Genomic DNA, 24,107 nt, shown 5'->3' on the forward strand with positions numbered 1-24,107 from the left:
CAACTTGACCCCGCTGACGTCACGGCCGTCTGAATCATCAAGGCCATTTTCAAATCCCATTGGTCTAGCCGTCACATGGTGAGGACCGAATGCGCGGATAATTATGGAGCTGATATTTCTCCCCCTCCCCTTCTTTTCCCTCCTGCCCCTCCAACCGCCCCCCCTCCCGGATGGGGAAAAAAAAAGATGTCAGCTCCTCCGCTGTAGTATTGCTCCTTAAAAACCCCTCTCTCTGAAAATGACATGCCCTCGCAATGTAACTCCGAACTCGTACGCGGAGCCCTTGGCTGCGCCGGGCGGAGGAGAGCGCTATAGCCGGAGCGCAGGCATGTATATGCAATCTGGGAGTGACTTCAACTGCGGGGTGATGAGGGGCTGCGGGCTCGCGCCCTCGCTCTCTAAGAGGGACGAGGGCAGCAGCCCCAACCTCGCCCTCAACACCTACCCGTCCTACCTCTCGCAGCTGGACTCCTGGGGCGACCCCAAAGCCGCCTACCGCTTGGAACAACCTGTTGGCAGGCCACTGTCCTCCTGCTCCTACCCACCTAGTGTCAAGGAGGAGAATGTCTGCTGCATGTACAGCGCAGAGAAGCGGGCGAAAAGTGGCCCCGAGGCAGCTCTCTACTCCCACCCCCTGCAGGAGTCCTGCCTCGGGGAGCACGAGGTGCCCGTGCCCAGCTACTACCGCGCCAGCCCGAGCTATTCCGCGCTGGACAAGCCGCCTCACTGTGCCGGGGCCAACGATTTCGAAGCCCCTTTTGAGCAGCGGGCCAGTCTCAACCCGCGCGCCGAACATCTGGAGTCTCCCCAGCTCGGGAGCAAAGTGAGTTTCCCTGAGACCCCCAAGTCCGACAGCCAGACCCCCAGCCCCAATGAGATCAAGACCGAGCAGAGCCTGGCGGGCCCCAAAGGCAGCCCCTTGGAAAGCGAAAAGGATCGGCCCAAAACCGCCGACTCCAGCCCAGACACCTCGGATAACGAAGCGAAAGGTAAGGCCGCCTGGGCCGTGGCCCGGCTGGGACGTTCGGGCACTTGGTCTTCGTGGCTGTGGCCAGGGCGGGGGCAGGGAGAGGGTTGGGCCGAGGAGGCCCTAGATGGCCCTGGAAATGCGACCCCGGCTGCGACTAGTGTCTGCTGAGAGCCAGGCTGGTGGCGCGTCATTTGGCTAGGGAAGGTAGGAGGCGAAGTGGAGGTGCCGGGCCGACAGCGGCCGTGGGCGCCGAGACAGGGGTGGTGCGCAGCGTGGGCAGTCTGCAGGAGCCTTGTGCTGCCCAGGGAGGGTGACCGCTCCCGGGCGCGTGCTGGCTTTGGTTTGCTTGCTCTGCACTGGTGTCCTGGGAGGGGTGCGGGGGGCTGATGTCCCCCGGCTCAGGTCAGAAGCTTGCAAAACGCTTAAAATGGCGATCTTGGGCCAGGGACTAGGGAAGGCTTGGGAGAAGGGGGACTTCCTTTACTGCGTTTTCTCAGTTGAAAATTGTTTCCAGTGAAGCGCGATTTGTTGTTTGTGGATCTGATTTGGTCGTGTGGTTTGGGCTCCTGCGGTTTTGGGCTCGGCCAGGGGCCTCCGGCAGCCAGGCTGGGGCCGGAAGAGGTGGAGGTGAAGGGCTGCCCGCCACGTCCCTCCCTCCTCCAGACGCCTAGCTTGTGTATGGCGTTGGAACAGGGCATTTGGAATGTTCTAAGTTTTTTGTCTCCCCTTTAAATTTTTTTGTTTTCCTTTTTTTCTAATTACATTAAATTTTTTTTCTGTTGGTTTCCAAAAGCAGCTTACAAATGAGTGGTTGGGAAATTTCTGTGTGCATGGTAAATGGTTTTCTCCTGAAAGGCAGTGTGGCTTTAGTTGGATTTCATTGTGATTTTGGTTGGCGAGGGAAAAACCTAGCCAGAGTTCAAGCTCAGGGTTCAAGATTCATTTCTGCTGCAGAAACTGGAGGCCTTCAGGATCTTTCTCTGCCACCTGGAGAAAATGTGGAGGAAACGGGAGCAGTGGAGGGAGGCTAAGGGGACTTAACTTGAAAAGTTGGAGAAAAAAAAAAAGCATCAGTAAAGGCCCAACTGGCAGTGTGGGGGGTAAACCAGCTCCCCATGGCTCCACTGGCTACTGGAGGCTGTGTGTGAGGAGCTCTTTGGGTGCAGAGGCAGATGAAATAGTGAGAACTGAGCAGACTGGGGGCGGCCTGGGTCTTGTTGCGTTTTGTATATGGATGCGGTGCACACGCGTGCCTGGCGGCGACCTGGTGTCACACTCACACACACTAACATATGCCCACTCACACATGCACACACACTCTTTTGGCGGGCAAGGGCAGAGCCTCACCCTCTTGGGTCTCCTCTGCAAATCAAAGATGGCCTGGGCAAATACACCCATGGAGACCCTCCAAAAGATGGGCATGGGTGAGTTCACGAGGGTGGAGGGAGGGAGGCACACACCTCCATGAAGCTTTCACAGTGCCACGTGTGCAGCACAGAGGGTTTAATTTTATACCCTCTCTCCATACCCTGAGCTGGCTTGGGGTGCAAATGCAGGGTATGAAGAGCTGCATTCTAGCCCCACCAAATGCAAAGTCAAGTTTAACAAGCTCACCTCCTAACTCAAACTGCCCCCATGCCGGTAGGCTCCCCTTTCTCTCCTGCCCTCCCCATAACAATCCAAACCCTCCCACCTCAACTAATCCCTCTCAGTCTGTACTCTGACTGTGCCCTTCTTGCCTCCCCCACCCCATTTTGGTGTCTCCACCAGGCCAGAAGCAAGGCTTTGGGCCAGACTTCCCCATTTGTAATTTCTCCCCTTTCCCCTAGACCCAACAACCCCAATGAGAAAGTAAATGGCACAGAGTTAGAAGTGGAGAGCCTTTAAACAATTTGGCAGGAGGCTGCAGGTGCAGAGGCAGGAACAGAATTGAGGACATTAAGGAGTGTTTTCAACTACAGCCTCAAATTTGCATTTTTTTCTGGAGCCTCCTGGTTCCCCTAGGGCCCCCACCCCACTCTCCATCAAGACAAGGTCCAGGAACCAGGTGGTTTCATTTGGCATAGTAGGGGAGGCAGAGCACAGAGCCATCAGCAGAGTCCTTTACTCGGTGTCCCTCTCGGGTCTCTGGACCATGGATTCTTCCCTAGAAAAGATGGCCAAGGTCTCTGCTGTTAGAGGAGCAAGACTGGTCCATTGCAGCAATGTGAGCCAGAGGGAGAAGCTGTCAATAAGATAATGGGAAACATACACTGTACTTATAGAATCTCCTTATATAAATAGATCCATGTGAACATCTCTCTCTGTGTATGTACATATGTGTAGGAATGCATATTTCTGCAGAGATACACATGGACATGCACACAGGTGTAGCTACCTAGACAAGGCAGGAGAGTTTCAGGAGGCTGCATGTCCTCAAGATCTCTCTCTCCCTTGACCTTAGGTCTCTGGCCAGGGCAGTTGTCTGAGGACCCCTCAGCATGCCCAGAGCTGTTGCCCCTGACCTCTGCTGCCTGCATAAGCTCCCTGCCTCAGCTACTCCTGGGAGCAATGGCCAGGAGCGGTAGAACTGGCAACGGGAGACCCAAGTTGGGCAGAGTGGCTCTGTGGCACTTCCAGGTGGGAGCCAGGGCTGAAGGTCTGGCGCAGAGAAGGCTGCCATGGACTCTGGCCGCAGAGACCGGGGCGACATCCCTCCACTGAGTTGGAAGGGGTCAAAGCTCTCTGGGAATTGCTCTGGGCAGTGGGGGGTGGCCTCTGTCCCCCTGGCCTGAGGCCTGGAAAACACTTTTCCTTCTCTTTGGATTTTTCCAGAGTGAAAGGAACCAACAGGAGGGAGGGCCTGGTGAGGCTTAGAGCGCCCACCAGGGTCAGCAGGCTGAGGGAGAGCGGGAGTACTCAGAACCTGCTCGGTCAAGGTGGATTGGGGTGATTTAAATTCAATAGATGCCTTGGAGGCAACCATCTTCTGTCTTTCTCCCCTGTAAGTCTAGACCCCAAAGAAATTCTAAGAGCCCTGAGCCCAAGAGGACCCCACCAGCCAGGCCTGTGGGGTGAGAACGCTCCCCTGCACTCCCTCAGCCGCCCCCACAGCAAGCTGGCCACTGTGCGCTGTGAGGGTTTGCCTCTTCGAGGGATACTTATGTAAATAATGTTATTTTTAACAGAGGAGATAAAGGCAGAAAACACCACAGGAAATTGGCTGACAGCAAAGAGCGGAAGGAAGAAGAGGTGCCCCTATACTAAACACCAGACGCTGGAATTGGAGAAAGAATTTCTGTTCAATATGTATTTGACGCGAGAGCGCCGCCTGGAGATTAGCAAGACCATTAACCTTACAGACAGACAAGTCAAAATCTGGTTTCAAAATCGCAGAATGAAACTCAAGAAAATGAACCGAGAGAATCGGATCCGGGAACTGACCTCCAATTTTAATTTCACCTGAGCGCGCGGAGCTCCCCTCCCCTTCCCCTCTCTGCCCCCCTCCTTCCTTTCCCCGCCCCTCCTCCCTTTGTGCCTGGTGGTATATTTTTTTTTCCTCCCTGAGTATAAATGCAACACGCCTGCAAAAAAGGCAAAGACCTCAGACTCTCCTTCCGAGGGACCTATGGTTCGTGCTGCGAAGATGCATCCACCTACAGCATGAGAAATGGGGTGCTGGGGTGTAGGGTGTGGTGTGCCCGCATAGATGAGGGTGGGAGAGTGGCTGGTGTGTGTGTCAACCCCTCACTCACCCACGCACTCACACACAGCATCCTGTTCTCCAGGCAAAGTTAAGGTCGAATCCACCTGATTATAGGGGTAAAAAAAAGAGGGAAAAAATCAACCAGAGAAGGTCTGTAATCTCGCAGAGCACAGTCAGAATCGCTTCTTCCTTGCTGCATTTCCTCCTTAGAATAATAGACATTTTGGAAAGTTCGGCTAGTGTTTGTGTTTGTCGTAGCGTCCAGCGCCTCCACCAAACCCTCTCCGTGTCTTTACCTCCCAGTCGCTCTGAGAATCTGCTTGAAGTCTCGTATTTGTACTGCTTTCTGCTTTTCTCCCATCCTCCCAGCACCCCCACATCCCCCATTCACTGCCATCTCAGAAATTCCATCCAGAGGAACAAAAAATTTTTTTAAATTAAAAATAGAACATAGTGAAGCAGACAGAATGCCCCTCCCCCAAATATCGCCCTGTCGCTGTCTGGGAGTTGTGTTATTTAAAGATATTCTGTATGTTGTATCTTTTGCATGTAGCTTCCTTAATGGAGAAAAAAAATCCTAATAAATTTCCAGAATCGTAATCCTCAAATGGGTGGTTTTTTGTTTTTAGTGTTTTTTAGCGACACCCTCCCCCCAAAGAGGCTGAGTGTGTGGATGTGTGTGTTTTGTGTTTGACTCATCTCCTAGAGCCTTTCTAGAACGTCTCTTGGCGGGTTTAATGTAAGTGAGAGACCATAACGTTGATTTAAATATTATCCAGGTGACCACAATAAGTCAAGGTCATAAAACAGTAATGTCAGGACGGTCTTGGTGCGCGCGAGAGGTGGATTTTATGATCTGCAAATATAATGTGGTGCTGCAGTAAAAGATGCATTTAAAGGTGACTGGAGGAGGGAAAGAGGCAGAGAGCAAACTGCAATCTTGAGGAGCAGACGGATCTGATTGCCTGGGGTGCTGGGCCAGGCGCACCCCACCGTTGCTGGGGGGAACCCCAAGTGCCCCCCACCTATCCAAGGAGAGGAATAAACTTAACCGCCGGAGGGGGACGAGGAGCTCAGCCATCCCCCCCCACCCTCGACAGCAGCAGCAGAAGCGCGGGCAGCGACAGGAGGAGGAGGAGGCAGCGACAAGGTAAGAGAAGCGGTTTCTTGTTCTTCTCTTGGCGGCGGAGTGGGGACTAGCGGCGTCCCCAGGTGCCCGGCGTGCAGCGGGCAGAGCAGGGAGGAAGGTGTTTCGGGTATCCGGGCTTGCTGAGAGCCCAGGCTTGCCTTGTGGCGGCTCGCAGTGGCCATGAGCTCCCCCTCCCCGGCCCGTTGCTGTGGGGTTCGGTGGTTAAAGGGGTAAATTGGTGGTTTTTGGCTTCTTTCTCTACTCGGGCACTTAGGGTCGCCTCGAGGTCGACACATGGGTCTAGGTGTCTGGTCGTCTGCTGGCGGGGAGCAGAGTGAGGGTGGGCTTGGGAGGGTTGGAGCTTGAAGCTTAGGTTTTTCTGCTTTCTGCTGGTTTGGATGTGAGCCTTAGCCAGCCTCTCAGTCCCCACTCTCCCTGGCCATGGGGCTTTGCCAGGCAAGTGGCCTGATTGGAAGAGGCTCTGGAGTGGTTCGGCCACACATAGCTGAAGGGAAGCCAGAGTCCAGTTGAGAGAGGGACAGGCTCAGAGGGAATCCAGGAGGAGAGCACAGGAGAGCCAGAAGGGCAAGGCAGCGGACCCAACTCCAGAGTGGAAGGACACTCCAGCTTCCCCCCAGGGCCAGGGCCAGAGGCAGGGGAATAGCTCCACTGCGGTGCTGGGGGCGGGGCGGGGGTTTGGCGGCTGGAAGTCCCATTTCACCAGTCTCCCTGAGCGATTTGCTTAGACCAGAAGCTGATGAGGCAGTTAGATCCCCCTACCCATCCAGCCACCCAAAGTCTACTCTCTAGTCCTCAGGGAGATTGTGGGGGCGGAAAGGGGGACGGGGCTGAATTTCTTCCTTCCCCAACCCCCTTCCCTTCTCCTCCAGATAGATGCAAAGCTGAATCTCCCGCCCTGCTCGCTCAGCTGATCTGTGGCTTAGGTAGTTTCATGTTGTTGGGATTGAGTTTTGAACTCGGCAACAAGAAACTGCCTGAGTTACATCAGTCGGTTATCGTCGAGGGCCCCAACCCACCTATCCTGCTCCTTCCCTCCCCAGTGGGACTGCCGCCCAGCCCCCTCCTAGATAGGGCAAAGTGGGTACAGACTGAGGAGGGCGAGCTGTGAGTGGGGCGGCAGGACAAATCTGGAGAACCCCGCTTTATACTGTCCACTCCCCAGCCTGTCCCAATCCCTGTGATTGAGGGAGAGGAGTTTTTCCTGCAGCTATTGTTTCCTGGGCCCAGCTGATGGAGACAGACAAAGAAGGTCTAACCAATTCCAAGGAAATTCAGGAATTTGAGTAAGAGGTGGCCTGGAGGGCCAGCTCAGCTGGGTAGCAGGGTGGGGCAGGATGATCAGGAGAGGGAAGAGCACAGAAAGAGAAGGGAGGCCCTGGAAGGCTTAGCTTCTCCCACCTGCCACCTCCAAGGGAAAAAAATCTGCCTCCCGTTGGCTGGGGCTGGAGCTTCTCCTTAGAAAAGTGGGGTGCCTGGGGTCCCAAGAGTTGGGGATCTCTGAGCACTAGCTCAGTCTTCCCCTTCCATAGCTCCATCCCCAGGAGAAGGGCATATTTAGGGTGTTAGTAGGTTAGAGGAAAGCCATCAAGTCCAAGTAGAACCCCCCCCCCCACCCTACTGGGAAGCATCAGGGCAAGAATCTGGCTCTGGTCTCTTTCTAGCTGTCTGCTACCCGTAGGCCTTGGTCTGTTGTGTCTGTGCCTGTCAGGCAGCTGCTTGTCTTTGCGCTGTGTCGAAGTGTCTGGGTGAACGGAGGCTGCCAGCACCCACCATTACCATATTGTTGGGGAGGTTGTTGGCTGATGCCAAGGGGAGGAGGGGAGGCTACTGGGCTAAGGGGGACTCTGAGCAATGTGCAACTTCGCAAAGATTCTTCCCCTCCTTTCTCCCTCTGGCTCCTCACTTCTGGCCCTGGTTGCTAGAGAGAAGGCTCTTCAAAGAGGCTTTTCTGCAGAGAAAAATGGGGAGGGTCAGGAAAAATGGGGAGATCCACCCCTGTTCTCAGGGAGACTGGGAAAGAGAAAGCCAAAAGGAGAAGGATAGGTTCTTGGTTCTCTTACTTTGGAATTATTATGATTATTAAAACATTGTAAACTTTCAGACAGGGGAACAAAATCCTGTCCCTCTAACAAAATATATACATGAAGTTCTGTATTCGTGCAGTTGTCTGCTGGGGGGATATATGTAACCTTGAATGAGTGTAGGTCTCTGTTTCTAGATCTCTGTCTCCTCCAGGCTCTCTCAGACCCCCTGCATATATTTTTGTGCATCCTCATATATTTTTTTTCTCTCTTGTACAAAGAGACCCCAAGGAGTCTAGGGAAGAGAATAGGAATAGAGCCTTCCTTCTCTCTAGCTGAAATTGTCAGTCTGTCTGTCTGTCCCCCAGCCCTCTGTAGGGGGAAAAAATCTTTTCCCTTGGAAGGAAGTGCTCAAATCTCCCTGTGGCTTCCAGGAAGATGGGGAGATTTTCAGAGGAAGGCCAGCTGGTGTGAGGCAGGCAGGGGCTTCCCTTGTTTGGCAGCTCCTAGCAGTCTCTGAGTTTTCAGGCTGTCAGAAGCCCGGGGCCAGCTGGAGTGAAGGGAGTCTTAGGCAGGGGTGGGGTGCTCTGGAGTGCCTGGCTTGGAGACAGCGTCCCTGATGGGCCGAAATTCACCAATGAACGACTTCTGAGCTTTGGGTCTCTCTGCCCCAATTTCCCTTTCAGAGCTGGTGGGCTTTTGAGGGGGGTGGCCACAGAGCCATGGGTCTGGGTGTCCCCCCTACATCCTGAGGAATGGGGTGTGTTCTCACAGGGCCAAGGTGAGGGCCAGTCTGGTGGCCAGAGTCCACCCTGGGGCCCTGGGGCCATGGATCATGGCTAAGGCGATGGTGATTATTTATTCGCTTCGCTGGAAGGGAGTCTTCAAAAGAAACAGCGTGAAGAGGAGGGAAAAAATTATCTCTCTCGTCTGCGGATATTAAGATGGATTTTTATTTCTTAAAGGACCCTCCCCGCCGAGAGCGCATAAGCGTAAACTTAATATATGCTCCGCAGCCCAACTCCAGAAATCGCAATAAAAGTTAAAACCTCCCCTACTGGTTTTTTTTAATTATGATATGGGAAAGAGGAGCAGGATTTATAGAGCTGAACTCTCGGTGTGTGAGTGTTTAAGACTTGCGGGAGAAGGAGGAAAAGGCAAGAGCTTGCCAAGGAGAGCCTTGGTCTCTGAGATCTCTCGTTGGCTGCGGGGGCTTGGGCTTAGCCGGCAGATCCTCTGTGGCCTCCTTGGGACCTCGGCTCCCCAGCACCCTCCACCAGGGCCCACCGCCTGGCCTCAGCTCGCTGGGAGATGCCGCCCTTCTCCGGAACAGGTGAAGGGCAGCGGGGCCGGCCGGGGACAGGGGGCGGCGGGTGGGAGCTTCAGGACAGTGGGCTTTGTGTGGGTCCCGTGCATGGGAGGTTTGCAGCCCGCCCGAAGTAGGACTGTGGCCCGAGGGTGGCCAGCGCGCTCCTTGGCCAGGAGGGGTGTCCGGCCGGGTGAGAGAGCACGGACAAGGTGGACTGTGTGTGGACTTTGGCCTCAGACTGAGCAGAGCGGGCTCCGGGCAGAGGCCAGCGGCGAGGCAAGCAACCGGATGTTGAGTCTGTAGGAAGGACCTTGAGGTCTGTTTGGTGTTTGGGCTGCCGAGGGGCGGCGACCCAGAGTGTGGAGCGCGCAGTGCGCGGGGCGCGGCGGCCAGCGTGGGCGAGGCGGCAGGCCCGGCACACCTCTGCAGCTGCAGGGCCGGGGCCGGGACGTCTGAACCGAGGCCGACCAATGGTCAGAGCATGAAAAATAAATGCAGTCGAGGGTCTTTCTTTTCCACATAAGAGGTCCTTTCTTTTTTCTCTCTTTCGGAGATACCTGGATTTGGTCCAGAACAGGTTGCCCGCGGGAGGGCCCGGCGAGCGGTAGCGCGCGAGGGAGGGAGAGAGGGAGGGAGGGCGAGGAAGAGGGAGGGAGGGAAGGAGGGCGGGCAGCCGCGGCTGCGGTGGCCAGGGCTTCCCTCCCCCGGCGGAGGCGGCTGCCCTGCATCTGTGGCCATGGGGAGCCGAGGAGCAGGTAACGAAGGCGCTTCCCGAGGCGGGATTGGACCAAGCCAGAGGGACCGAGTCTTCCGGGCCTCTGCCCAACGCCCTGGAAGGGAGAGAAGGTAGGGAAATCGGCGCCCGCCGGCCTGGCAGAGAGGCCTCGGGGAATGTTGAACCTGTATTTGATTTAAGGCTCACACTCATGTTGTGAGTCTGTCTGCCTCCGGAGACGCGATTTGCCTGTCTGTCTGTCTGTTCATCTGAGACAGCCCAAACCCTATGCTGTCCTTCCAAAGGTTGAAAAAATCGGGAAAATTCGTCGGAATGTGCACTTTCATTCATTGGATTCTCTGCAACTCAGCGGGGCTAGTTGCTGCGCCCCCCAGTTGGAAGGGAGCATCCCTCCTGCTTTCTGGATGCCGGATCCTCTGGTTCCCTCCGCCATGGGTTGAGTTTCCGGCTCTAGGTTCGCGGGTTGCCCTGAGGTTTGAGGCCAGACAGCTCCCAGTCTGGCAGGGAGGGCGGGGGAGAGACTAGCGGCTCGGGCCCCTTAATTGTACTTCGGACCCGTATTGTCTCTCCTTTCGCCACCTCGGCTTCCTCAGTCTGGGCTCCAAAGTCACTGCAAATTTCCTTGCGACACACACATCACACAAAGATCAGGTAACCAGGCGCCCAGGGCTTCGGGGACTCCAGGCAGAGGGCACCCCTGGCTCTAGGGGCTGCTCCCCCTCCAGCCACTCCCCAGGCTGGGAAACCAGACGGGGTTGGGGGAGCCGGAAATAGCCCCGTTTGCTGCGGGGCGGCAGGGCAGGGGGCCGGCGGGAATGCAGGCCGTGGCGTTGAGAGGGCCACGTTCACAGGCCCTAGAGGTTTCACTCCCGCTGGGCTTAGGGGCTGGACTCCTGGTGTGTAGGGATCCGGGATACCCACCTGGGGTGGGGGCAGGACGCGGGTCTCCTCGCGGCAGGCCAGGAGAATTCAGTTTCTGCTTCCAGCGCAGGCCTGAGCTAAGAGGAGTTGTGTGTGGGTGTGTTTTTCCCAACAAAGAGGGATCAGGAGAGAAAAGGGGGGAAAGTCGAGGGGAACCAAAGAGGGGGCGGGGAGGAGAGGGCAGCGGAGAGGTGAACTGAGCCCAGTTCAGGGGGAGAAGGAAAATGAAAGCAAATGGAGCACGCGAGGCCTCCTCCGCGCGGGCGGTGCTGACGAGCCTGGAGCGGGCGCCCTGCCTGTGGCGGGGCGGCAGGGATGGCCCGCTGGGGCACCGGGAAAAGCCTGTTTTAAATTTAAACCGAACTTGACGGTGTGGATTGAACCGGAGGGAATTTAAATCACTAAAAGGGAGGTGCAGGGCAAGGGGAGGGGATGACTCTAACCTGTCTGTCTTTCTGTCTGTCTGTCCTTCCCATGGTGGTACTAGCTTGCTCTCAGCTGCACAGGTCTGAAGTGATGCAGTAAGGGGGCCCCTCCCACTTGAGGGGCTCTCCTGGGCCCAGTGCAGTCTTTTGGGGTCAGAGGAGCGCTCTGAGCACCAGAGTGAATGCAGAACTGCTAACTAAAGCTGGGATTTCCCCATCCCAAACAGGGACCCCCAGTGGCCTCTGGTCCCTTGGGTTGCCCCATTGGTGCTGAGGCAAATTGAAGGGAGTGGTGGGGGTGAGAGGGAGTCTGGGTAACTGGTGGGAGATTCAGCAGGAGTAACAATCTGGGAAGACAAACCACTCCTTCTTGGTGTCCCCACATCCGTCACACCCCCACACCTACAGGCCTGGACTGGGGGGAGCTTGAAGGCCTGCCTTAGAGCCCTGACCTTCCACCCCACCTCCAAATGCAGAGAATGGGGATACAACCCACAGGCAGTTGTGGAACCGAGAGACCTCAGCCTGGTGAAGTCAGGGGCTGCCAGCCGCTTCCAGCCCCCCTCCTCCTGGCCGCCTCTCTCAGCAAGGCCTAGGCAAAATGGGGCATTGGTTGGGAGGGGGCTGTGGGCGAGGCCTGCTTCCTGATCCACAGCTGTGTCTGTGTCTGAGTGGGGAAGGTCTGAGTTCACGCTCTGAAAGGAAGGTGACAATCTCCCCTCGGTTTCACAGGGAATTTGACGGCAGCGGAGAGCGTGGGCCTGGTGATCCCAGCTGCCCCACTGCTGCTGTCTCTGCTGGGTGGGCAGGCAGGGTGGGCAGGCCGCTCCAGTGCTGCAAAGAAGGCTGTGGCAAAAGGGGGTAGGAGAGAAAGGGGCATCTTTTTATAACCATTATGTCTGGTGGGGGCCTCCCCAATAGTAGAGGCCCATAGGAGAGGGGCTTTGGGGCGACTTTCTTCTAGGAAGACTGAGACTGGGGCAGATGGGCCCTGTTGCCTGGAGAAGATGCAAAGGAGGAGCGGGCGTGAAACCTTCTCCTTCCACATGTCTTCTTTGCTCCTTGATGAGAGCGTGGCTCGGCCCCCAGCCGCCTGGGCAGCTGCCTGGACCAAGATAGGGTTCCATATCCCAGAGGCCTGTTGTACCCACCCCAGCAGGTCGCCCGGGAGGGGCAAGAGAGGAGGCCTCTTCCTCCTTTGTGTCCGGACAGAAGTGGCCGCTGCGCCCGGAGCCGGTCCCGCCGCAAAGGCCCGGCCGGCCAGCGGGCTGCACAATGCCACGGCTGCTCCGCCAGCCCGCGCCCTGCCCTGTCCTGCCTGCCTGTCGCCGCCCTTCCTCCAGCTAGCTCTCCGCATGCCTTCCTTTCCCTGCTCTCCTCTCGCTTTTCGTCTTGCCTCCATTCTTTTCTGGAATTCTCCCCTCTCGCTTTCTTTCATCCTCATCCTTCGTTTTCTTCTTTCCTTCCTTCCTTCCTCTCTATGGGCCTGGAGCCGTGCTTCAGTCGTGCTGTCTCAGGCTGTCTCAGGCTCAGTCTCTCTCAGCCTCTGTCCCTTGATATCCTCTTGGTCGCAGTCTGGCCCCGGGCCCTCTGAAGGCTACACATCTTTGCTCAGCGCTGCCAGCAGCCACCTAAGAGCCAGGCAGGGTCCCCGGCTCCGCCTGGGCTGGGGGAGGTGCTGACGGCGTTGGGGATTTGGAGGAAGCCTCCGCAGGGGGACAGGAACCTCCTGTCTTTTCCTTGAACTAGTGAGGGAGAATTTTTGATTGACAGCTAACCCAACTCCATCAAGGCCAAAGAGATATTCTGTCTCTTGCTGTAATTTGGATTTCCCAGACCAGTCCAATCCGGGGGAGGGGAAGACAGAGCCGCCGAGGGTGAAGAGGCTGAGGCCCTGGGTCGCCTCTTCCCAGCCGGGCACTTCTCACATCCCCCCCATGCGTCGAAATCCCAGCCCCGCTTGACCGAAAAGGAAAGAACCGGAGAAGGGGAGGAGCAGGGACTGGGGAGGGGGCCTGGCAGGCTGGGGTCAGTGCTTCGGGGCTGCAGATCTACCCTCCCCCCCCTCAACTTTCCTCCCTCCCCAAACACACAAACTACACTCTCTGGGACACCTCTCTCTCTAGCCCTTCTCTTCCCCAGAGGAATCAGGTCGACAGAGATGCAGGAAAAAAGCAGCCTCCACCCCCACTCCTGGCGTTTGGTCCCCTCCTAGGGACAGGAGTGGGAAAGAAGGGCAGGCGTCTCAGGTCTGGGAAGCCTTGTCCTTCCCTGCTGCCTCAGAGCCTGTGTCTTAGCCTCAGCTCCTGCCTGTCTCCCCTAGTGCAAACTGAACTCCTTCCTGCTGACCGTGGAATTGCACCCCTCCTTCAAACTCACTCTGCCATGCCTAGGGTGCATCTGTCTCTGGGGACATCACCTGCCCTTCTCCTCCACCCCCAGCCAACTTCCCTGCCCCCTCTCTTGCACACACACTGAGAATTTCCTGTTTGCCTAAAGCCCACCTTGACTAAACCACCATGAGACAGTCTCAGGGAAAGCAGAGGGCTGGGCAACGAACCCCCAATTTGAGGAGGAGGGTAGCAACCAACTTACTGGGGGGAGGACTCCAAGTTGTGTGATCTTCCCTACAATCACACTGCCCCTTCCAGAATTCCTGCTTCTGACTCCCAAGAAATTGCTTTCCCCCATTCCTCTGTAGCTTTTTTCTCGTTCCAAAAACAGCCTACAATTTTATTTAATGAAAGACACATTTATGAACAATCAAATGATCCTCATAAAATTTTTATTGAAGGACGTAAAAACAAGCTACTTGCCCACGACTGAGGTCGCTCTCTTGCCTTGCCCGCTCTCACCCTGGCTCTCTGCAGACAGAGCCCTGTAGTGACTTCTTTTTGGGGGGGCGGGGGGCAGGATGTCTCAGAGATGCAGTTGAGGGCAAAGGAGGGTGAACAAGCAGCAGGGATGGGGTCACCCCACTGAAGTTGTGTAGACCTCTCCTCCACTTCTTCAGGCTGGCAAAGAAAGATAAATAGATACAGACAATAAATTTAAAATGAAGGCGTTTGCATATCTGTGCCAAAGCAAAGAGAGGACTTCTAGTAACAAAGGTGTACAGGTCCCGAGGTCCTACCCCTCCCACCCGTGGACCACCTTCCCCAATCTTTCCCTACCCTAGATTTGGGGGGCTGAATTGGCCAGTGGCAGAAGGACGCTCCCCTTTCCCTGCTTCCCTCCCTCCACCCCAGCTTCCGCAGTCCCCTCCCACTCTCCCTCCCTCGCTGCTGCTGCTCCTGAAAGAAATACATACGTACACACTATTTAAAAACGCATTTTTAAAAGCCACGTTCCGAACTGACAATCTCTGATCTCGGCTCGCGCAGAGACTGCGGGAGCGTAGGGGCCGACAGAGACGGATTACGTCAAGAAATAGTTCCTCCACCTACCTCGGCCGGCCTCTCAGCCCCTGCGGGTCTCCCGCGCCCAGCTCGGCCCCGGGGGTCCGGGAACCCTGGCTTCAGGGACTGGCATTTTCACCCCATTAAGAAATCCTCCTGGGGGTGGGGGCGGAGGCCATCTGCTTATGGGTGGACATGGGCCAGGGGGTTCTCTGCTGAGATGCGAGTTGTCCTGAGGGGGTGGCCAGGTCCTTGGGTCCAGAGTGACGGACCCCCAGGAAAACGCAGGTCGCGGGGATCAGCAGAAAGAAGGGGGTGGGAGAAGGGAAAAAAAAAAAGCCAGGAAAAAAAGCCCCTGCGCATTGATCCGCGCCGTATTTTTGGGTAAATACGATCACGTGGGGGCCAGGGAGCCAATGAGCTGCGGGGAAAAGGCTGGAAAAATAATTACCTGCCTTGATTGTTCTGTGAGCAGATAAAAAGTACATATACAGTTCATACAATAATCTTATGTATGTAAAACCCTGTTACGATGTCGGCGACGGGGCCCATCAGTAACTATTACGTGGACTCGCTCATCTCTCACGACAATGAAGACCTCCTAGCGTCCAGGTTTCCGGCCACGGGGGCTCACCCCGCGGCCGCCAGACCCAGCGGTTTGGTGCCGGACTGTAGCGATTTTCCGTCCTGTAGCTTCGCGCCCAAGCCGGCCGTGTTCAGCACGTCGTGGGCGCCCGTGCCCTCGCAGTCGTCCGTGGTCTACCACCCGTACGGCCCCCAGCCCCACCTCGGCGCCGACGCGCGCTACATGCGGACTTGGCTCGAGCCGCTGTCCGGCGCCGTCTCCTTCCCCAGCTTCCCGGCCGGGGGCCGTCACTACGCCCTCAAGCCGGACGCCTACCCCGGGCGCCGCGCCGACTGCGGCCCGGGCGACGGCCGCAGCTACCCGGACTACATGTACGGCTCGCCCGGGGAGCTGCGCGACCGCGCCCCGCAGACCCTGCCCTCGCCCGAGGCGGACGCCCTCGCCGGCAGCAAGCACAAAGAGGAGAAGGCCGACCTGGACCCCAGTAAGTTGGGAGCAATTTTCCTTTACAACCCGCGCGGGAGGGGAGGGGAGGACGGGCGGGGGGGGAGCCGGATTACAGCCCCTTGGAGCGGCGCAGGGAGCGCGGGAGAGGGGCGAGGGCGAGGGGGCGAGGACTCAATAAAAGCGAATTACCTTGGGGAGCTTTTAGGGGCAGGAAGGTCTGAGAAGGGGGCCTAGGGAGCCAGGTTGGGAGAGGGCTGAGGGGGATTCCTCTCTCAGGAGCTGGCTTTGATGAGAGCCCCCGCCCCCACGCCCCCAGTCCAGGCTTTTTGGCTCAGTCGCTTCTTTCGAAGAAATGCAGACAGGGCTAGGGGATGGGGTAGGGGCGAGGTTCATTTTATGGTTTGAGGTGGGATGGAGGAGAGATGAGGAGGACACTGGGGGCAGAGAGGAAATAACCCCAGGGAGAAAAGCTACCCCTAGCTCCTAGACAGCATGGGGGTCGTCATCCCACTAGAGATTCATAAAGCAGAAGGTCCATGGGCTTCTCCCCCAGGAGCACTTGGTGAGGGGTTTGGGGTCTTTCACAGCCTGGGAACTTGGAGAGATCAGGACTTTCAGAGTTGAGGGAGATAAGTGGGGTCCCAGTCTCCTTAAACTTGAGAGTCCTCTTCTGAGGGTCTGCATAAGAGAGGGTTAGGAATGGGGGTCAGAGGTGAGAAGTGGGGAGAGGCATCTCCCCAGATTAGAGAATTATACACATACACACACCCCAATCAAGGAAACAGGAGCCTTTCTGCAAAGAAAGGCAGGAGTAGGTGGGGGGACAGGTGAGAGCTGCAAGGCCAGAGAAAGAGGGAAGAAGGGGAAACAGCAGGGGAGGGGGTGCAGCCCCTGGGTGTGAGGAAGTGTCTGGGGGAGTCCCAGGAGGGGGCTGCAGGAAATCCTTTCCTCCAGCCCCATAAGGGGCCAGGGCCTAATTATACCCCTCTGAAGGCTTCCCTTCTTGCCCTCAGCTACTCCCATAAACCTGAAATTGGAGGCTTGGCTCCTGCAGAGCCTGTCCTGGGGCTGGCAGGAGAGGGGCACTGGAAGCCAAACAGGGGAGCTAAGATATAGGGGAGTCTGTCCCCAAGGCCAGCAGCTCCCTGGGGAGAAGAGAAAGGCTTTTGCCATCCCAGCATCACCCTGTGAATTCGCCTCAGCAGGGTTGAACTCCGAGAGAGGGAGAAGGGCGCTGGAGAGGGTAATGAGGGGCTTGGAGACTCTCAGGGTCAGGAAGCAGAACTGCTGAAATTTCAGGACTTGGTCGTGGGCTGGGAGGATGGGAGGGGGCAGGGGAGGAGGGAAGTGGGGAGGAGAGAGACCTCGCTATAAAAATAAAAAACAAGAGAGAGAAGCGTTTATGGGCCTATGAAACGGTTGGGAATTTGGACTTTTTATGAGGATATTCTCGAATTACTACTCTTGAAGCTGAGGACCAGACTGTAGAGGCTTTGATAGCTTCGATTTCCTATAGTTTTAGGTGCTGGAAACAGAGGAGGGGGGGAGATCGGAAGGGGGGAGGATGCAAAAGGAGTAAGGGGGGAATTCCTAAAGCAAAACGTGTCCAAATTCAGGTTCAATTATTGGGTTTGGGGAGCCTGGCTGAGCCTGGGGGTGGGGTGGCAAGGGTCCTGGGCTGGAAAGGGGCTCCACTGACCCCTGCCTGTGTTTGGCCCTCCAGGCAACCCCGTGGCCAACTGGATCCACGCCCGCTCCACGAGAAAGAAGCGCTGCCCCTACACCAAGTACCAGACGCTGGAACTGGAGAAGGAGTTTCTCTTCAATATGTATTTAACCAGGGACCGTCGGTACGAGGTGGCCCGGGTTCTCAATCTCACCGAGCGGCAGGTCAAAATCTGGTTTCAGAACCGGAGGATGAAGATGAAAAAGATGAATAAAGAAAAAACCGACAAGGAGCAATCCTAAACCCTGCCCCAGCCTGCTGCCTCGGCACAGCCAAGGGAAAAACAAAAAAACCCCACAAAAATACCCCAACCCAAGCGGGAGACAGCACGAAAAAGAAAAGGAAAGAACAAGATAGAGAAAAGCCAATCAGCTTAAAAAGAAAAAAAAAAAGGAAGGGGAAAAGGAAAACTCTTGCAATTTGGGAGGGTTCAGTGTTGAGAAATTGGTGTTTTAGAGTTAGTTCTACCCAGCGAGGAGGAGGAGGCGGGGAGAGAAACCGCTTTCTCTTCTCCCAGCGCAACTGAAATAAATGACAGACACAAATGTGATTTTTTTTCTCCTTTCTTCAGAGAAGCCAGTACTTGAATCGCTATATTTCTATTTTTTTTTCCTGTATCGTATTTGGTCCAGGCCATCAGTCCTCAGGCCTGGGGTGCTCTGTGTGCAGATTTTGTACAGAAAAAAAAAAAAAAGACACACACACACACACACAAGAATGCTTCCCAGCCCAGGAGCTGAGGGGCGAGGGTCGGGGACCGTGCCGCAGGCTGGGTCCGGCGGCGGCGCAGGCCGGCGCCTCGAGCGTGTACATAGCAATGTTTCCTCTCATCCCTAGAGTCCGTCCTGTAACGTGCTTCTGTTTGTTATGGTAGAACAGCTCTGTGTTAATATATCGAAGTCACTTAAAAAACAAGAAACCCAACCGCATCCAGTTCTCATTATTTCTCCTCCCTGTGGCTCCCAGGCTGCTGTTGTGGAGGAGGCAAGTGTTCAGGTCCTTTGGGGGAGGCCGAGCCAGGGAAGGGGCTCCCTGTACTTCGGAAGGGCAAGTGCCCTCTGCTTCTCTCCAGACAGGGTGTGATGGAGCTGAGGGCTCCCGGAGTGCAGTGGAGGCTGCTGAGGCCCAGGTCCAGCTTATGCCTGCCTAGGCTGGCTGCCCGTGAGTCTCCTGGTAGCTCCATGGAGTCCCTGAGGGATGAGGGCACGGCAGGAATGGTTTTCCCTGGCTGTAATTAATTGTAGTAATTTATGAGTACATGAGATCAGAGGGAAGAGATAGGTGAAGTTGAAAGTTGGGTGCTGGGTGAGGGCCCAGGTTGGATTCTTGCTTGTCTGCATGGTGCTGGTGCTTCGAGGGATGGCTGGAGGGGAGGGTACTAGGGAGGGTGAACAGTGAGGAGGACCGAGCAGGCCTCAGGGAGTGGGACAGGCACTGGGGGTTGCATTGAGACTAGAAGAAGGAGGATGCAGAGAGGGAGAGAGAAAGTAGAGAGGGCACCAAAAAAAGGAAGGAAGGAAGGCAGGAAAGAAGGAAGGGAGGGGGAAGGAAGGAAGGGAAGAGGAAGGAAGGGAGAAAGAATGGGAGGGAAGGGGAAGGGAAGGAGAAAGGAAGAAAAGAAAGAAGGAAGGGAGGGAAGGGGAAGGGAGGAAGGAAGGAAGGATAGGAGGGAGGGAGGAGAAAACCAATGCAATCAGAATTAGATTGTTTCTACTTCTCAATGTGTTCTCAGCTCCTCTCTCTTCCCCATCTCCTAGTTCTCTCTTTTCTAGTCAATCTCCATCTCTCTGTCTCTCTGGTGTTTAATTTGAATGTTGATCTAGGGGTGACAGGGTTAGGCTGAGTGGCAGTATTTCTGGGGGGATGGTGCAGATAGGACCCAAGGAAGCTGGTCAGGGATTAGCCAGGAGTGAAGTGTTCCCTGGTGGCTGTGGGACCCCTGGCGCAGGGATGTGGGGATATGTATGTAACCGCCCGATGGGGCTGGTCAGCTGCACAGCACCCCAGAGCGCCTTCCCCAGAACCGGCAGTTTTCATCTGCTAATCAGAAGCAGACTTAAGCTGCCGGGTATGCCTCGGCCCGGCGCCCCCTTTCTCGGAAATCCCCCAATCTGGAAACTATTAAATTCAGACTGCTTGAAATATAGCCCTTTAATATCTCAGGCTGCCCATTCTGGTGAGGGTGCAGGGTGTTGCTCTGAGTACTCAGGGAATGGCACAGTAAAAGAAAATAATTGGGGAGCCCAGTCCCTGTGCATCTCCCCTGATCGCATCACCTTACAGGATTGGTGAGGCACTTGCAGGGACCAGCCCCTTCCCCATCATTTGAATCTCCTACTCCCTCTTTCTATTAAATACTCCAATTCTGGGGGCTGGAGGAAGGTAGGAAGGGGTGAACATTTTGTTTGGATAATATTTTGAGGGGGGACAATCAAAGGTCACAAACAGGGCTTGGTTTTCCCAGTCGCTGAAGCAGCCTCTCCTCTTTCCCGCTTAAGAGACCTCCCCAATTCCAGAAGCGATTGTTTTCTTGGTCCTTTTGAAAGATGCTTTGCCTGTAGTTTTCTCTCTTTTCTCGCCTCCTCACTCCTCCCCTTGGCCATGTTGCTGCTATGGGAGCCTGGCCTCGGTTCCACACCGGGAGGAGGAAGGGACAACCGTCTCCCTCTGTCCCGTCCTGACCGCCGGGTCTCAGGCTTCTCTCCCAGCCCGAGCTCAGCGGCGTTTCCGGGCCTCCACCCCGCCCCTGCTCCAAGGCCCTGTCGCCTCCCCTCGTCCGTCCGTCAGCGCGGCCTGCTTCCTGCAGCCGCTGGAGCCGGCCTTACTCGGGGCAGGAAGGAGGGCCCTGACCAGAGCGTGGGATCCAGAGCAGGCCCACCCGGCCCAGACCACTGTTCAGTACCAGCTCAGCCTACAGCCTGCAGGTCAGGATTGGATTCGATTTTTATTTTTTGCAATTTGTGAATTCAAACCACAACAACACAGCACACATCTGGGGAAAGAAACGAACGCTGGGGTGGGGGGGAGAGGGGCTAGGAAACGCTCCCCTGCCCTAATCTTCCCCTCCCATCTCTCCTCTGCTCCTTTGTCAGAATCACAAAACCCTAAAGGATGTTCCACTTGGGAAGGCAGAGGATAGGTACATTTCCGCGGCCCCGAAATGCCACTTTTATGGCGCTGTTTGTCTCCCTGCGCTGGATTCTGAATGGGGCCGAACAAAACAGCAGCGCGGAGCTGGCTAGACGTCTGGGCTTAATTGTTTTATGGTTTAAATAAGGTGGACACTCTTTCCTTTGAAATCGGATTATAGGAATGTTTTGTCTATGGCCCACGGAGAACAGGACCTCACTGGCTGGGAGGGAGAGGTGGAGAGAGCGCGCGTGAGAGAGAGGGATGGGCTACAAACCAGGGGGCAAACAGCCGGGAGAAGTCAGAGTCCCACCCCAAAGTCCTGCAGGCGGCGGCGGAATAGGCAGTGCGGAGCCGGCAGCAGGGTAAGAGGAGCGAGGAGTTTAGGGTGCGCCCCGCGGGCAGGCGGTCGCGGGAGCTTCGGGGCGTGCATCTGCGTGCGCGGAGGTGTTGCGAGGCCAGAAATGCGCCTGAATGCGGGGGAAATCGTGGCAGTTCCTTTGCAGTGTCTCTTAATAAGGGAAGGGAGGTGACAAAAAGAAAATAGTGTGAAATCTTTGACGAGGTTTATTTCGAGAATTTAGAAAACAAAAGAACATTGGTCCGGGGGAAAATCCCTTCTGGGGACCCCTCGCGCGCGCACCCATTTGGAAATTCCTTCTTCCCACTTCCCACCTTTGGGCCAAGCCTGGGGACCTGCTTGCTCTAGCTGTTGGCCTTTTCCCGGCCGGACTGCATTGGAGCAAGTGGACGCGAGGTGGCGCTGTTGCTCAACGTTAGAGGCGGCGGCGGTGCCCCCGGCCGGCCTGGCCGCGCTGACATTTGAGGCCCGACCCCGAGGAGCAACGACGAGAAGGCCCCGCACCCCGGCCCAGCCCGGCCCCTCTGGCTCTGAGCAAATCAATCGTCTCACCTGCGAGGTGTAAATAAATCGCGAGTGGCGGCGGGAGATGGGCCCTCGCTCTGGCAGCAGACTCGGGAGGCTCAGGAGGGCGGGCGTCGAAAATAATCGCTTTGCGGAGGAGATAAGCATGAAGCAGGCAGCGCGTAATTAACACGAAAAGGCAGAATGACCCGGACAAACGAACATAAATCCGTGGTACCTAGGAGGGCGGTGCAGGCCTCGGGGCGAGGGACAGAGACGTCCCAGCAAGGATGGCTGCTTGCGGTTCCTTTATTTCCAGGCTCCGGGAGCGAAATCAACCAGAAACGTGTAAAAGAAAAAACAATCAAGTGAACGAAAGAAAGAGAAGGAGAGGGACACCACCCCCAAAGGGAAAACCAAGTCCAACCAGGGATTTCGGGACTGAGGGGCTCTCAGAGCAGGCGGTGCTGGTGGCACACTCGGGACAGTCGCATTCCAAGACACAAAGGCCCAGAAGAATAGCTCTGTGGCAGGGTTTTCGCTGGACCATAAAATGTCGAGATACCCCCCACCCCCTAAAAGATAAGGCGCAGGCCCCAGAGTGGATCCCTCCTGCCCAGCCTCCTTTTTCCAGGAGGGGAAGGGAAAGCATTTATGACAGTCCCCAGTGACCTAGATGCTGGGTGCCCAGAGTCTGTCTCTCCTTCTGCTTAGTACCCGCAGAACAGGCTCAGAGAAGGCAGGGCTGGAGCCAAGTCGGGAGCATGCTCTGGTAGTGGAGGAGAACTCTGTCATGCCTTCCACTGTCCTGGACCCTGGGGAGGACTGCAGCCCTGGCACAGCCCTCCGCTGACCCTCCCCTCCTGCTGCTCCAGGGCCAGAGTACTGGGTGTCGCAGAGTTTGGTAGGTCCCTAACTCAGATTGAGGTGGGTTCTTCCCAAATTCAGGGGATCCTACAAGCCTTCTCTGGCTGGCAGCACCAGTGACTCTCCAGTGGGAATTTGGCTGAGAGTGGCTATTTCCCCAGCAATATTTAGTTAATAGAGAGAGGGAGGGTCTCATTCTCTCTACACCATCCTCCCAGCACTTTCATTTCTTCCTCCATCCCCAGAGCTGGGCTCTGGATAGGGAAGAAAAAGATCTGGTTTTCTAACTGCTTCCTTTCCGCGTCCAACCCTGAAACCCCAGGATGTGGAAAGAAAAGAGGTAGCACATTTTTGTTTTCATGATGCAAAGAGCTAAAGATGTGTGTATGTTTATCAGGTCTTGTTTTCATATGTGCATAGATGTGCACGTGTGTGCACAGTGTCTGTGAGGTGACAGGGGTACTTCCTGGCATGCACGATAGTTTAGTGAGCATGCATTTGATGTTTTGGGGGGTGAAAGGTAGCACATACAGTACGTGTGTATCCCGAGTGTGTCCCCGTGTTGCCTGTGTGTAACAACCTCACACACTGTGGAGGAGGAGAACCAGAAAAATCATTCTTATTCATCTTCTTCATTCATCTGCACACAGCACACATGGCCACAGCTCTCTGACTTTCTCCCTTTTCTCTCTGTGTTAAGTCCACATAACTGTAGACATTTATGGCCAGAGAAAGGTGCTGATGGAATAAGGTTCTTTTATCCATTAGAATTAACTTGAATTTACCCAGCCTTGGGGATGGGGTAAAAAAGCCCAGAGAAGTGTGGGTAAATATTTAAAGAGTGTCTGTTGACAGTTCCCATCCACATCCTGGCCTGGGCAGCCTGCCTGGGGAAGTGGGGGGTGCAGTGAAGCCAGCGGGACACTATAGTCCCCGAACTGGCATTTCCTATGGGGTTAGGGTATGTGGGGACAAGGAAGAGGCCTGCTCTATTCTCCCCCAACCCAGATGCAAGTAGTCTCCTGAGAAGAAAGCTCCTGGATCAGGCCAGCCAGAAGCCAGGGACCCACCAGCTGCCCTCTCCTTCTCTGTCTCCACAAGCAGCTTTGCTCTCAGAGCCTCCAGGCAAGCTCGTGACATGGCTTGGGCTTCCTGCCTCAGACAGGAGCTGGTGTCTGAAGGGGCAGTGCAGCCCTAACTGGGTATATGGGGTGCCCCCTGCCCTCTCCATTACCCACAGCAGGCAGGCAAGAGATTCTCAAGGATCTAGGAAAGAAAGGGTAGCTTTCAACCCTGGGGAGGGGCAAGAGACATAGAGGGCTCTGATGCGTGAAGTGTTTGGGGCATATCATGTGCTTGTTCCTCCTCAGAGTCCCCAGCCTTAAGGACCCCCTGGGGAGCCCACCTTTGGGGGTTAGGGGACCTGCTCTCTCTTGTTGGCCTTCAACCACCTCGGGGGTCTTATACCTGTTGAGGTAACCTGAGTTGACCTGTTGGCTCAGGTATCTCTCTTTCTCTAAGAGGAAGGAAACGAGAAGGGGGGAGAGGCACCTTCAAATCTGAATGCGCACCTTGGAAAAGCTGGCCCTAGCCATTAGCTGGGGTTGGCTCACCCCCCCCAACACACACATATACCACACCCCCATCCCTCCCCCTTCCTCCCCTCCCCTTGTTCCAGGTCCCCCCCAGCCCTGAACCCCTCAACCCCCACCCCCCCCCGCCCTCCATCCCTTCCTTCCTTCCTTCTCCCTCTCTCTCTCCCTCTCTCTCTCTCTCTCTCTCTCTCTCTCACTCTCTCGCCTGTCTTCATGTCGTGGATTGATGAACGCGAATCGCGTGTAAGCGCCGCCACCGCCGGGAGTCTGAGGAATT

The 24,107-nt window shown here is 55.9% G+C and overlaps 2 protein-coding genes and 3 long non-coding RNA genes across 6 annotated transcripts; 2 read left to right on the forward strand and 3 right to left on the reverse strand.

Moving 5' to 3' along the window:
* Nucleotides 1-104: 104 nt before the first annotated feature.
* HOXC10 (homeobox C10) lies at nucleotides 105-5,255 on the forward strand. The gene is made up of 2 exons (XM_010986603.3): nucleotides 105-989; nucleotides 4,138-5,255. The coding sequence occupies exons 1-2, from the start codon at nucleotides 239-241 to the stop codon at nucleotides 4,413-4,415; spliced, it is 1,029 nt and encodes a 342-aa protein (XP_010984905.2). The 5' UTR covers nucleotides 105-238; the 3' UTR covers nucleotides 4,416-5,255.
* Nucleotides 5,256-8,765: 3,510 nt separating this feature from the next.
* On the reverse strand, nucleotides 8,766-11,087 carry LOC116156325 (uncharacterized). The gene is made up of 2 exons (XR_004140075.2): nucleotides 10,793-11,087; nucleotides 8,766-9,965 (listed from the first exon to the last, which is right to left on the reverse strand). It is a non-coding gene; the product is annotated as an uncharacterized LOC116156325 (long non-coding RNA).
* Nucleotides 11,088-13,985: 2,898 nt separating this feature from the next.
* LOC135322393 (uncharacterized) lies at nucleotides 13,986-14,729 on the reverse strand. Of its 2 annotated transcripts, none has more exons than XR_010382933.1 (2): nucleotides 14,664-14,729; nucleotides 13,986-14,231 (listed from the first exon to the last, which is right to left on the reverse strand). It is a non-coding gene; the product is annotated as an uncharacterized LOC135322393 (long non-coding RNA). The 2 variants fall into 2 exon arrangements; XR_010382934.1 differs by lacking the exon at nucleotides 14,664-14,729 and adding an exon at nucleotides 14,532-14,595.
* Nucleotides 14,730-14,984: 255 nt separating this feature from the next.
* Nucleotides 14,985-17,924, forward strand: HOXC9 (homeobox C9). The gene is made up of 2 exons (XM_010986602.3): nucleotides 14,985-15,685; nucleotides 17,372-17,924. The coding sequence occupies exons 1-2, from the start codon at nucleotides 15,148-15,150 to the stop codon at nucleotides 17,614-17,616; spliced, it is 783 nt and encodes a 260-aa protein (XP_010984904.2). The 5' UTR covers nucleotides 14,985-15,147; the 3' UTR covers nucleotides 17,617-17,924.
* A 2,382-nt stretch (nucleotides 17,925-20,306) lies between these two features.
* On the reverse strand, nucleotides 20,307-23,888 carry LOC135318437 (uncharacterized). Its single transcript, XR_004140080.2, has 3 exons — nucleotides 21,607-23,888; nucleotides 21,417-21,515; nucleotides 20,307-21,014 (listed from the first exon to the last, which is right to left on the reverse strand). It is a non-coding gene; the product is annotated as an uncharacterized LOC135318437 (long non-coding RNA).
* Between the last annotated feature and the right edge of the window lie 219 nt (nucleotides 23,889-24,107).

The sequence above is a fragment of the Camelus dromedarius genome, chromosome 11 (genome assembly GCF_036321535.1).
Source record: "Camelus dromedarius isolate mCamDro1 chromosome 11, mCamDro1.pat, whole genome shotgun sequence".
NCBI classification, from domain to species: Eukaryota; Metazoa; Chordata; class Mammalia; order Artiodactyla; family Camelidae; genus Camelus; species Camelus dromedarius.